The 12,234-nt window shown below is 52.5% G+C and overlaps 1 protein-coding gene across 3 annotated transcripts; it reads left to right on the forward strand.

Moving 5' to 3' along the window:
• The first annotated feature begins 4,237 nt into the window (after window positions 1-4,237).
• LPCAT4 (lysophosphatidylcholine acyltransferase 4) lies at window positions 4,238-11,979 on the forward strand. Of its 3 annotated transcripts, none has more exons than XM_065941312.1 (14): window positions 4,238-4,968; window positions 6,220-6,362; window positions 6,696-6,916; window positions 7,172-7,284; window positions 7,405-7,465; window positions 7,754-7,812; window positions 8,002-8,036; window positions 8,564-8,618; window positions 8,748-8,830; window positions 9,126-9,251; window positions 9,579-9,711; window positions 10,868-10,966; window positions 11,255-11,420; window positions 11,614-11,979. In XM_065941312.1, the coding sequence occupies exons 1-14, from the start codon at window positions 4,855-4,857 to the stop codon at window positions 11,766-11,768; spliced, it is 1,563 nt and encodes a 520-aa protein (XP_065797384.1). In that variant the 5' UTR covers window positions 4,238-4,854; the 3' UTR covers window positions 11,769-11,979. The 3 variants fall into 3 exon arrangements, with proteins under 3 accessions (XP_065797384.1, XP_065797383.1, XP_065797385.1); XM_065941311.1 differs by having other exon boundaries at window positions 11,243-11,420; window positions 11,614-11,978; XM_065941313.1 differs by lacking the exon at window positions 4,238-4,968 and adding an exon at window positions 5,540-5,996 and having other exon boundaries at window positions 11,243-11,420; window positions 11,614-11,977.
• The last annotated feature ends 255 nt before the right edge of the window (window positions 11,980-12,234 follow it).

Here is a 12,234-nt window from a genome sequence, read left to right on the forward strand (position 1 = left end):
TGAGTTATTTCAAATCCTAAAAGATGATGCCGTTAAAGTGCTGCACTCAATATGCCAGCAAATTTGGAAAACTCAGCAGTCACAGGATTGGAAAAGGTCAGTTTTCACTCTAATCCCAAAGAAAGGCAATGCCAGAGCATGCTCAGACTATTGCACAATTGCACTCGTCTCACATGCTAGCAAAGTAATGCTCAAAATTCTCCAAGCTAGGCTTCAACAATGCGTGAGCCAGGAACTTCAAGATATTCAAGCTGGGTTTAGAAAAGGCATGGAGAAGGAAATGGCAACCCACTTCAGTACACTTGTCTGGAAAATCCCATGGACAAAGAAGCCTGGTAGGCTACAATCCATGGGATCGCAAAGAGTCAGACACAACTGAGCGACTTCACTTCACTTTAGAAAATGCAAAGGAACCAGAGATGAAATTGCCAACATCCACTGGGTCATAAAAAAAGCAAGAGAGTTCCAGAAAAACATCTACTTTTGCTTCATTGACTACACTAAAGCCTTTGTGTGGATCACAACAAACTGTGGAAAATTCTTTAAGAGATGGAAATACCAGACCACCTTACCTGCCTCCTAAGAAACCTGTATGCAGGACAAGAAGCAGCAGTTAGAACCAGACATAAAACAATGGACTGGTTCCAAATTGGGAAAGGAACACATTAAGCATGTATATTGTCACCTTGCTTATTTAACTTCTAGAGTTACAGAAGGGTAAAACTTCTAGAGTTTCACAGAGTACATCACGTGAAATGCCAGGTTGGATGAAGCACAGACTGGAATCAAGATTGCCAGGAGAAATACCAATAAGCTCAGATATGCAGATGACACCACCCTTATGGCAGAAAGCAAAGAGGAACTAAAGAACCTTTTAATGAAGGTGAAAGAGGTGAGTGAAAAAATCAGCTTAATACCTAACATTCAAAGAGTGAAAATCAGGGCATCTGGTCCCATCATTTCACGGCAAATAGATGGGGAAACAGTGACAGATTTTATTTTCTTGGGCTCCAAAATCACTGCAGATGGTGACTGCAGCCATGAAATTAAAAGACACTTGCTCCATGGAAGAAAAGCTATGACAAACCTAGACAGCATATTAAAAAGCAGAGACATTTCTTTGCCAACAAAGGTCCATCTAGTCAATGCTATGGTTTTTCCAGTAGTCATGTATGGATGTGAGAGTTGGACCATTAAGAAGGCTAAGTGCCCAAGAATTGATGCTTTCAAACTGTGATGTTGGAGAAGACTCTTAAAAGTCCCTTGGACTGTAAGGAGATCCAACCAGTCAATCCTAAAGGAAATCAGTCCTGAATATACACTGGAAGGACTGATGCTGAAGCTGAAGCTCCAATACTTTGGCCACCTGATATGAAGAACTGACTCATTGGAAAAGACCCTGATGCAGGAGAAAACGAGGATGACAGAGGACGCAATGGTTGGATAGCATCACCGACTAGATGGAGTTGAGTTTGCGCAAGCTCCAGAAGATGGTGAAGGACAGGGAAGCCTGGCATGCTCAGTGCTGAGCAACTGAACTAAACTGAAAATATTAGAAGCATAAAAAGCAACTTATGTGCTGCTGCTGCTGCTGCTGCTAAGCCGCTTCAGTCGTGTCCAACTCTGTGCGACCCCATAGATGGCAGCCCACCAGGCTCCCTTGTCCCTGGGATTCTCCAGGCAAGAACACTGGAGTGGGTTGCCATTTCCTTCTACAATGCATTAAAGTGAAAAGTGAAAGGGAAGTTGCTCAGTCGTGTCCGACTCTTAGCGACCTCATGGGCTGCAGCCTACCAGGGCCCTCCATCCATGGGACTTCCTAGGCAAGAGTACTGGAGTTGGTTGCCATTGCCTTCTCCAACTTAAGTGCAACTATGCTTTTAATGAATTGCCTTAATTGAAAAAAATGAAATTATAAAAATATTGAAACTACTTTAGAAAAACCAAGACACACAGAACCTGGTTTCCCTTAAATAAAAGGTAAAATGTATATCTGTATCTAATAATCACATTGTACACTTTAAACTTACATATATGGCATTAATATCTCAAAAAAGGTGAAAAAGTAAATTGCTAAAATTAAAGAGATATGGAATCATCTCTAAATATATGTAAGAAATAAATATTGCCTAGGATATCCTTTTATTTCTCTGAGAATGCTGGCTGCTCTCCTAAGTGGCGACTCAAAAACATGCACAACATGAGAACTGAGAGTTAAGTTTTACTTGAGGAAGAATCAGGACTGCAGCCCAGGAGACAGCACCTCAGATAGCTCTGAGAAACTGCTCCAGAGAGGCAGCAGGAGGAGGTCATTGTATGTGATTCTGGTGAAAGGGGAGTTCAATGCAATCAAGCACTTAACTTACAGAAGGTTTTCTGCTAGGAGCTGATGTCACTATGAAGGATTTAGTGCTTTTCTAGATATGACAAGATGCAAGGATTGGGATCATAAAATAAATTTCTGAAAATATCTACCTACCTAAAAACCTGTTCCACCAGTTTCTCTGGAGCACACACTGCCTCACTTTCCACCCTTAACTCCATTCAGGGTGTGCTGAAGGTCAGCTGCTACAGCAGCACAGGATTTAATATCGACAAAGGCAGGTGGCTAATACCGTTGGCAAGCGCCAGTTTGTAGTTGACATAAGGACAGAGGCAGGAATGTAAGTGGGTAAATTATGGGGCAAGAAGGGAGGGAAGGGGGTCTAGCTAGAAATGACTCCTGACTTTTGCCTGGTCTCCTTTCCAGTAAAGGATTAATACTACTCAATGACCCAGTAGCCCATTGACCTGCCATTGTTTCCATTACCCTCAAGAAATGGTGACTGACAAAGAGGGCCCTAAAGCAGGGTGAACTGAAGGCAAATTCTTTCCAAAAGCAATGAGGCTTTTATTTCCTTTCTGTCCCAGGAATTATCTTTCTGATTGTGTCACTGGGTGTGGATCCCAAAGTCTACCCAATTCCCTAATCTCACCACAACCTGATGACAACGGTTTATGAGTTTTCCAGGAAAAAAGGAGTATGTTAAGGCTGTATATTGTCACCCTGCTTATTTAACTTATATGCACAGTACATCATGAGAAACGCTGGGCTGGAAGAAGCACAAGTTGGAATCAAGATCGTCGGGAGAAATATCAATAACTTCAGATATGCAGAGGACACCATCCTTATGGCAGAAAGTGAAGAGGAACTAAAAAGCCTCTTGATGAAAGTGAAAGAGGAGAGTGAAAAAGTTAGCTTAAAGCTCAACATTCAGAAAACTAAGCTCATGGCATCTGATGCCATCACTTCATGGCAAATAAATGGGGAAACAGTGGAAACAGTATCAGACTTTATTTTGGGGGGCTCCAAAATCACTGCAGGTGGTGATTGCAGCCATAAAATTAAAAGATGCTTACTCCTTGGAAGGAAAGTTATGACCAACCTAGATAGCATATTGAAAAGCAGAGACACTACTTTGCCAACAAAGGTCCATCTAGTCAAGGCTATGGTTTTTCCAGTGGTCATGTATGGATGTGAGTTGGACTGTGAAGAAAACTGAGCACCAAAAAATTGATGTTTTGAATTATGGTGTTGGAGAAGACTCTTGAGAGTCCCGTGGACTGCAAGGAGATCCAATCAGTCCATCCTAAAGGTTTCAGGCCTGGGTGTTCATTGGAAGGATTGATGCTGAAGCTAAAACTCCAATACCTGGCCCACCTCATGCGAAGAGTTTAGTCATTGGAAAAGACCCTGATGCTGGGAGGGATTGGGGGCAGGAGGAGAAGGGGACGACAGAGGATGAGATGGCTGGATGGCATCACCAACTCGATGGACATGGGTTTGGGTGGACTCCGGGAGTTGGTGATGGACAGGGAGGCCTGGCGTGCTGCGATTCATGGAGTCGCAAAGAGTCGGACACGACTGGGCGACTGAACTGAACAAGATAGTTTGGAGTTTGGGGATGAAGGGTATTCCTTTGTCCTCTCAAGCATTAGAGAGAAGAAAGAGAAATAGAAAGACAGGAAAAAGAGACACGTATCCCAGCTTTCCAGGTTCTCACTGCCCGTCCCTAGCCAGGTCTAGCTGGGCTCTTATGAGTTTGTGACCCGGGTCTGCATGGCTCAAGGAGTCCTTACAACCGACAGCAGCCCTGCCTAACGCAGATAGTACGCGGACGCCGAGCTGTGAGACATAAGGCGGCCGCCAGAGGGCGCGAGCGCTCAAGTTCACGCGCGATGGCGTCGACACGAGCAGGAAGGAAAGGTGGTCGGCCTCCGAGAGATGGATGGGGCCTGGGAGCCCGCAGGGACAGCTCGGGCCCGCGTCGCACGGGAGCTGCGGGCCCCCGCGCACTGCGCGCCCACCCTTCCGCGCTCACCCGCCGGAGGGCCCCACCCTATCTGCGCTTGCAGGGTGACCTCCACGCCCGGGCGGGGTCGTAGGGCGTTCTCCGCTTCGCTCGCTCCCCGCGGCCCTAAACCGGCTCCGAGCCGGAGGCCTGCGGGGAGGCGGAGGCCGAGTTTTCCCAGAGCTAACTCCCAGATGGCCAGGCCAGGGGGCAACCAGCAGGCGGACATCGCGCTCCCGCAACCCGCAACCTCGTAACAATGGCCCGAGGGGCTGCGGACGCGGCTGCGGTCGCGGAGGAGCAGGGGCACCCGGGCGCTGGAAGCCCCGCCCCTCGGCCGGCTCCCTGACAACGCGGGCCCGGCCGCGCCGCCTGCTCCCCGCCCCTCGGCGCCCCGCACCAGGCGGGGCCGCGGCCAGAGCGCCACCGCCGCTGCAGGCGCAGCCGCTGCTCTGCAAAGAGGGGCCCGGGGCTGGGCCGGGGCCGGGCCGGGGCGCCCGCCCCCCCATCTTCTCCCGCCGCTATGAGCCAGGGAAGTCCGGGGGACTGGGTCCCCCTCGACCCTACCCCCGGACCCCCAGCGCCCCCCAACCCTTTCGTGCACGAGTTACATCTCTCCCGCCTCCAGAGGGTTAAGGTAAGGTGTGGGCGGGGGGCGCCCGGAGGACTCGGGTGGATAGAAAAAGGAGGCCTTTTAGAGCCTTGACGCAGATGGGGATGGAGATCCAGGAAGGAGGTGGGTGAGAGGCTGGCCGGGCGGGGAGTCCGGGGTGCGCACGTGGGGGCGGCGGGGGTGGTCAAGGAGCCCTGGAGAGGACGCGGGCTTGGGCGATAGGCAAGCTGAAGGTGTGTGAGAATGGACTAGGTGAGCCTGGAGGACTGCAGGGGACCCAGGGGTGGGGGAGATGGAGCACCCTGGAGACTGCGGATTACATCCTGCGGATGCAGATGAGCTAGAAGGGAGTTGGAGGCTACGAAGAGCGGGGGTGGGGGCAGAGGCGTGCTGAGTGCTTCTCCGAGGCTCTGACTTGGAAGAGGTTGCTGGGCCCGGAGCCTGCACCCCCTGCCCTTTCAGCACCCCCACTTGGCTCTACCCTCTCCTCCACGCGCACTGCAGCACCTCCTGGTGGGGGCGGGGAGGGAAGTAAAGAAGGGGGTTGGCTACAGGAAGTGGAGGGCCGCGCGGGCCTGGGGAGCTGCGGGATGGTGTGAGAAGGGAGTGTCCAAGGTTTCCGTTGCCTTCGTCTCCCCCGAGGTCGGCTCCTGGAGCTCGGATTGTTTACCTGCACGTTCCCCAGGGCAGCCCCTGCAATCACCCTGGCAACTCCTGCCATGTGGAGTAAGGCCGAACTCTCTTTCTCCCCCCAGTTCCTAGAACTGGGGGCGTGCGGCTGGGCAGAACTAGAGATTGGCCTCGGTCTGAAAAGTGGACCTCTCTCTGTTCTCCGGCCGCTACCTCCCAGGCCCACGGTGAAAAGGACTATGCACCTGGTTTCTGCTGGACGTGGGATCTATTTATGGAAGAGGGTTGGGGGAGGAGGATCTGTCTCTAGCGTACTCTACACCAGACACAGTGCTGGGCCCTTTGACACTGGTTATTCTTGACTCCTCTTAACAGCCTTTTAATTTTGTAGGTGTGGGGGGGGCCAACTGAGAGACATGAAAGTGAGGCCCCTGATCCTATTAATCTTTTATCCTCTTCCCCTTATTGGTATCTTCGTCCCACCTTGGGTTCCAGTCCCATCTCCTGTTCCCACACTACTCGTCTTCTGATCCACAGGGGTGCGGTGATGGCCCTCTGCTCCTGGGTCCAATCCTTGTGTGGGAGGGAAGCCTCTAAGGAGCATCTCACAGCCCTGAAGTGGCCCTTCTCTCCCACCCTCTGCAGTTCTGCCTCCTGGGGGCACTTCTGGCCCCCATCCGAGTGCTCCTGGCCTTTATCGTCCTCTTTCTCCTCTGGCCCTTTGCCTGGCTGCAAGTCGCTGGTCTTACTGAGGAGCAGCTTCAGGAGCCAATTACCGGATGGAGGAAGTAAGTGAGCGATCAGTCCCCGGAGACCCAATTTCTCCTTTCTCTTCCCTGCTATCCATTCTGCTCCCTCTGAGAAGAGGATGAGGGAGGGTTCTGAAGTTCTCCTACCCAACGTGGGTAGGTGAGATGAGTTAACCAAGCTCAGACCCTGGTACCCAGGACCTTAACTCTAAACAAGGCACGCGGATATGTCCCCGACTAACGAGAGACTTTAGGCTCTTGGCCAGGTAATAGAGGGCAGAAGAAGGGCACCTGCTTTCCTGGGTGCCTGAACTTGGGGATGAATGACGGTCAGGATAGCTGCCTCCACTGATGCCCAGCTTTGCCCTGCAGGACTGTGTGCCACCATGGGGTGCTGGGCCTCAGCCGCCTGCTCTTTTTCCTGCTGGGTTTCCTCCGGATTCGAGTTCGGGGCCAGCGGGCCTCTCGCCTTCAAGCGCCCGTCCTGGTTGCTGCCCCGCACTCTACTTTCTTTGACCCCATTGTTCTGCTGCCCTGTGACCTCCCCAAGGTTGTGTCTCGAGCTGAGAACCTTTCCGTTCCCGTCATTGGAGGTGAGAGATTAAGAGGAGTGAAGGGAAGAGATGCTACTCTGGGCCAAGAAAGACTCGAGAGAACTGGTCCCAGGTGGAGAAGGGGGAAGTTAGAAGCAATATCGACTGATGCTGGCAAATGAAATGCAAATTAATACTATTTGTGAAGCAGCCTATTAGATTCTGAGCTCCGTTCTTAGAAGGGAGCAGGGAGCTCTGGTATCAGTGCCCCTGGGGAAGAACCAAGTGACTCCTTGTGTTCTGTCTTTACCCCAGCCCTTCTTCGCTTCAACCAAGCCATCCTAGTGTCCAGGCATGACCCAGCCTCTCGGCGCAGAGTGGTGGAAGAGGTCCGAAGGCGGGCTACCTCCGGAGGCAAGTGGCCTCAGGTGGGTCAAAGGTCGGAGGACCTCCTCATATTTTATGTGCTCCTGAAGAGGCTTCTCTTGCCTCTTCTCCCTTTCCACCCACCTCATTCTGTTCCCTTGATCCCCACCCCACCCCCCCAGGTACTGTTCTTTCCTGAGGGTACCTGTTCCAACAAGAAGGCTCTGCTGAAATTCAAACCAGGTGAATAAAGCAGCAGTAGATGGGAGGGCTGTAGGAAAGGAGCCCCATATATGGAGAGGGACTCTGGAATAACCCAAGAAAAGTGGCGGGCTGAGGGAGGGAGGGAGGGAGATAGAGAACCTCCTAGCTGACACTGGAAAGTCTCCAGGAGTCAGAGGAAATTATAAATGAAATGGAGCACAGCCAGATTTCCTTGTGGAGCTGATCCAGACCCCTGTACTCCATGCCCTCCAGCTGCCTCCATGCACTAACCTCTGCCTTGGGGGTGGGGGTGGAAATGGGATTTAGGAGCCTTCATCGCGGGGGTGCCTGTGCAGCCTGTCCTCATCCGCTACCCCAACAGTCTGGTAAGTCGTCTGGGGGAGGGAGGCCCAAGTCCACCCTGCATGCTAGTCAGTGAAAACTGCTGGTGCTGCCATGAGATATGTGTGTGGAGGTGGGGCTGGGTCGGCACTCGGGCCTCTGCTCAGAGAGGATTAGTCAGTTCAAGGAAGAAAAGTAATGCCTTTCTCCTCTCATCTCTGCTTCCCCCACAGGACACTACCAGCTGGGCTTGGAGGGGCCCTGGAGTGTGAGTAATGGTATTCCTGGGGGTGAGGGTGGGGAGTGGGGACCACCAGAACTCATGGCCCGTCTTCTACCCTCCAGACAAGGTGAATCGCCCTTGTTCATCCTGGAACTGAGAGAACTCTAGAGAAGGGGATGCCCATATCCCTTTGTTTTGTTCTGATCTCCTGAGATATTATCAGAAAGTGCCCTCAGCTATCCCTGCTAATCATTCCTGCTGTGGTTATGGTGCCTTTTGACTCACTTTGCAACCTTTTCTCTCTCGGTTATCCACAGCACCAGGCTTGCTCCTTCTCGTGGTTCCTCAAACCCCTCACCTATACTTCTTTCTCTGGCAGGGCCCTGCAGCAGTCTCTTATCCCACCTACCACCTTTCTGGCCCTTCTCTCTCCCAGCTACATACTCATCCAGCTGACTACAGCTAGTAGCTGATTTTTATATCAGTGGGCAGCACTTTGCCACTCCCATCCTTGGGCTGGAGGGTACCCATAGTTTGAGATTGGTGAGCATCTGAGGTCTCTTTTCTCTTAGACTCAAAGTCCTCTGGCTCACAGCCTCTCAGCCCTGCAGCATCGTGGATGTGGAGGTATGACTCCCGGGATGGGGTAGGAGAGCAGCCATCAGCTGAGCTGGGGATCTTCAGGGAAAGAGGGTGGGAGTGGTCACCCCTAACTTTGAAGTCCTGATGAGAAGCCTGTGTCTGTGTGTGTTTCAGTTCCTACCTGTATACCGCCCCAGCCCGGAGGAGAGCAGGGACCCCACCCTCTATGCCAACAATGTCCAGAGGGTTATGGCACAGTAAGTGACCCACAGGGTGTTTCCTAAAAGCAGATATACAGGGCAGAGGAACCACAGGAGTGGGGAGGAGCGCTGAGTGAGGTTTCGAAGCAAAACTGTAGCAGGGGAGGCAGGCGGTCGAGGGGAAGGGCTGTTGGATAGCTGATGTGTGAGGGATGAGAGAGTGAAAGGGGCCTGATCTCCTCTCCCTGGTCAGCAGGCTAGAATCAGTGATGAACTGATTGTGATGTGTGAACAGAATCAGTTGTATCTTCTAACTCATTCCCCCTGCATCCCATCGCTCTTCATCCTCTAGGGCCCTGGGCATTCCAGCCACGGAGTGTGAGTTTGTAGAGAGCTTGCCCGTGATTGTGGTGGGCCGGCTGAAGGTGGCCTTGGAGCCACAGCTCTGGGAACTGGGCAAAGTGCTTCGGAAGGCTGGGTAAGTGACCTTGGAGATGAGGGTATGGGGAAGAGAAAAGGGAAAATGGGTAGGAGGAAGGGTCCTAAAAAAAAAAGTAGGAAGATGAGAAGAATGTTTTGAAAATAATGGCGTAAAAGGAAGGAGGAAAAAGAAAGATACGTAATAACCCCAATGGCAAAGGTAGGAATGGCTTTCCAGGGACTGTGAGTCAGAGTACCTCTTAGAAAAATACCAGATGTACCTGTGCTGGGAGGATTCTTGGGGCTGGGGCCAAGGTGCTGGTGGGTGGTGTTTCCGGGAGAAAACTGAGTCAGCACTGCACCTTCGACGGCAATTCCCTTGTAGGCTGTCCCCTGGCTGTGTAGACACTGGGACAGAGCCAGGCCGGAGTCGCAGGATCAGTCAGGAAGAGTTTGCCAAGCAGCTGCAGCTCTCTGACTCCCAGACGGTGGCTGGTGCCTTTAGCTACTTCCAGCAGGTAAAGGGGCGGGGTTGCTCAAAATTTTCAGGACAGTATCCCAGGGGCTGTGTGGATGGCCAATCTGGAGTGGAGGCTGGATGCTGTAATAGCTGTTGGTAGACAGACATCTTCTGAGGTCCCCTGGGAGATGTATTTTTTTATACATTGAGGAGCAGTGTTTTAGTCATTGTGGGAAAGAATGATGGAGAAATAATGGTCAGTGAGATCCACAAATTTCTGAGGCATGCTGGAGATGACCTTGTGAGAGATCACAAGGAGATCACATGACCTTGTGAGCAGTGGATGGGGAAGGTGGCATATGGAGGAGACGACACTGGACAGGTTAGACATTTTGAGAGTTTAAGACCCAGAAGTATCTGTAATACTTGGGCAGATTTATTTTAAATGTCTCAGAGCTTCTCTGGAGGATTCCTGAACTTTCTCAAGAATCTTGATGAGCCATATATTTCCTGGGACTTAGCCAGGTTGTCCTGTTGAATTATAATAACCTCAGATGATTCACGATGTTTATGGACAACCCCCAATGGTCCTAAGGAGTTCTTTGTGATCTAAGATGCAGACCATGCTTGTCAGCATCCTCTGAAGGGACAGAGAGTGACCCAGATGTGCAGATTCCTCAGACTGGGGCAGACTGTCCCTGAAAGGAGCTTCCTACCATAGCCTGTAGCTGAGCAGAGCCAAAACCCAGGGGCCCTGGTCCCTCCTAGATACAGCACAGCAGGCATCCTTAGGTTTTTTTTTTTTTCTTGGTAAGAAATTTTGCCAGTGGCCCCCTTTTATTAGTTTGCTGGACCAGTTCTCCCACATAGGCCAGAGTCAGCAGAGAACCAGTTTTTCCAGCTTGGGGTCTGAAATGCACTGATTGTATGTCAGAAATGATGGTAACTGAAACATACCTGAGGGATTCCATCATTCCTGGGAGATCCCTTCGTTGTCACCAGGTGACTTGAAGAGGTATAATATGAGTGAACCCATGACCCGAGAGAACTGTCAGGAATCCTGGAGAGTTTGGGGCCCACTGTTCCGGGGGAAGCAGACCCAGGACAGGGGTCACCCCCGTGCCTGCTGAGAAGAGCGGGGAGCCGAGATCCAGAGCAGGAGGGCGGGTGCGGGGTTGGTCCCTACATTGCCTTGGTTTCTCTCCCACCCCCAGGATGCCGATGGTTTGGTGGACTTCCGAGACGTGGCCCTTGCATTGGCAGCTCTGAGTGGGGGCAGGAGCCTGGAGGAGCTGACTCGCCTGGCCTTTGAGGTATCAGGAAGTTGTGGGGGTCGGCCCCGGAGTGCCTGTGCTTCCCTCACCCACAGTGAGCTGTTCCCAGGAGCTTCTGGCTGGTAGGGGCTTGGTGTCCACCCCACTGCCAAACTGTCTGAACCGCAGAGTCCCGGTGTCTCTGCTGGGGCCTCACTGGGAACAGGTAGAGGGAAGCAGCTATGACCATTGTAATTCCAGAAAAGGAGGAGCCTGTCAGACGTGCAGGGCAGTGTCCCGAGGAAAGGGCTTGACCTGCCTCCCTTTTCCTCCCAGCTCTTTGCCGAGGAGCCAGAGGAGCAGGCCGAGGAGCAGGCCGAGGGGCCCGGGCGGCTGCTTTACAGGGACGGCTTCAGCACCATCCTGCACCTGCTGCTCGGCTCGCCGCGCCCCGCCGCCAGGACCCTGCATGCCGAGCTGTGCCGGGCGGGCGCCCGCCGGGGCCTCTCCCTCTGTGAGTCATCCCCTGCAGTCCCGTGCGGGCAGCAGGGGCGGCAGCACGGGCCGGTGGCCGGCTCGGGGGGATCAGGACATCCTCAGGGCGAGGCCAGAAGACAGCCAGGTGGTGGGGGACAATACTCTGGCTTGAGACAGTGAGGAGAGCCGGGGACCTCTTCCTCTTCTCAGGTCTTTCCTTTCCCCTCCAGGTGAGTTCCAGGACTTCTCCCTCCACCACCCGCTCCACGGGAAGCTCTTCAGCACCTACCTGCGCCCCTCCCAGACACCGCCCGCCTCCCCCCCAGGCAGCAGCAGCGCTCTGGCCAACGGGACTGTGCAAGCCCCCAAGCAGAAGGGCGACTGAGCACCTCGACCCCCCGCCCCGCCAGCTCGCACCCGCCCACAGACTCAGGGCAGCGCCAGGGGCCACCCCTGGGCCTCAAGCCCACCTCTGTCCTGCTTGACTTTTCATTATTGTCGTTGATTTTTTTTTTTTAAGTTGGTTTTCATTTTTCATTTGTTTGGTTTTATTTTGTAAGAAACTATTTTATATATAAATATATATCTATATCTATTTAAAAAAAAATGAAGTTCAGTCACATTGATGGTATCATTAGCTGGGGAGGAAAGGAAGTAAGTGTTTGCAGGCTGCCCTGGGAAGACCCTGAAGTTTCCCAAGGTCAGATCTCTTGGTCACAGCCGATTAGTCCTCACTTGGAGTGGATGGATCATGCGGATCTGGTATCTTCCCTCCTGTTGTCACAGCCTGTAACAGGCCTCCTCCTGAACCTCTTTTCAGCCTGTTCCCTCTTGTTCTGTCCTCATTAGAG

Source organism: Muntiacus reevesi, chromosome 7 (genome assembly GCF_963930625.1).
Source record: "Muntiacus reevesi chromosome 7, mMunRee1.1, whole genome shotgun sequence".
In the NCBI taxonomy this organism is placed as follows: domain Eukaryota; kingdom Metazoa; phylum Chordata; class Mammalia; order Artiodactyla; family Cervidae; genus Muntiacus; species Muntiacus reevesi.

Excerpts from the sequence above, each read along its gene's own strand:
- LPCAT4 (XM_065941311.1), top strand. The coding sequence starts at position 4,855 with ATGAGCCAGGGAAGTCCGGGGGACTGGGTCCCCCTCGACCCTACCCCC. Across the intron at positions 6,917-7,171 it reads TTCCGTTCCCGTCATTGGAG|CCCTTCTTCGCTTCAACCAA; the intron begins GTGAGAGATTAA and ends TCTTTACCCCAG. Across the intron at positions 7,466-7,753 it reads TCTGCTGAAATTCAAACCAG|GAGCCTTCATCGCGGGGGTG; the intron begins GTGAATAAAGCA and ends AATGGGATTTAG.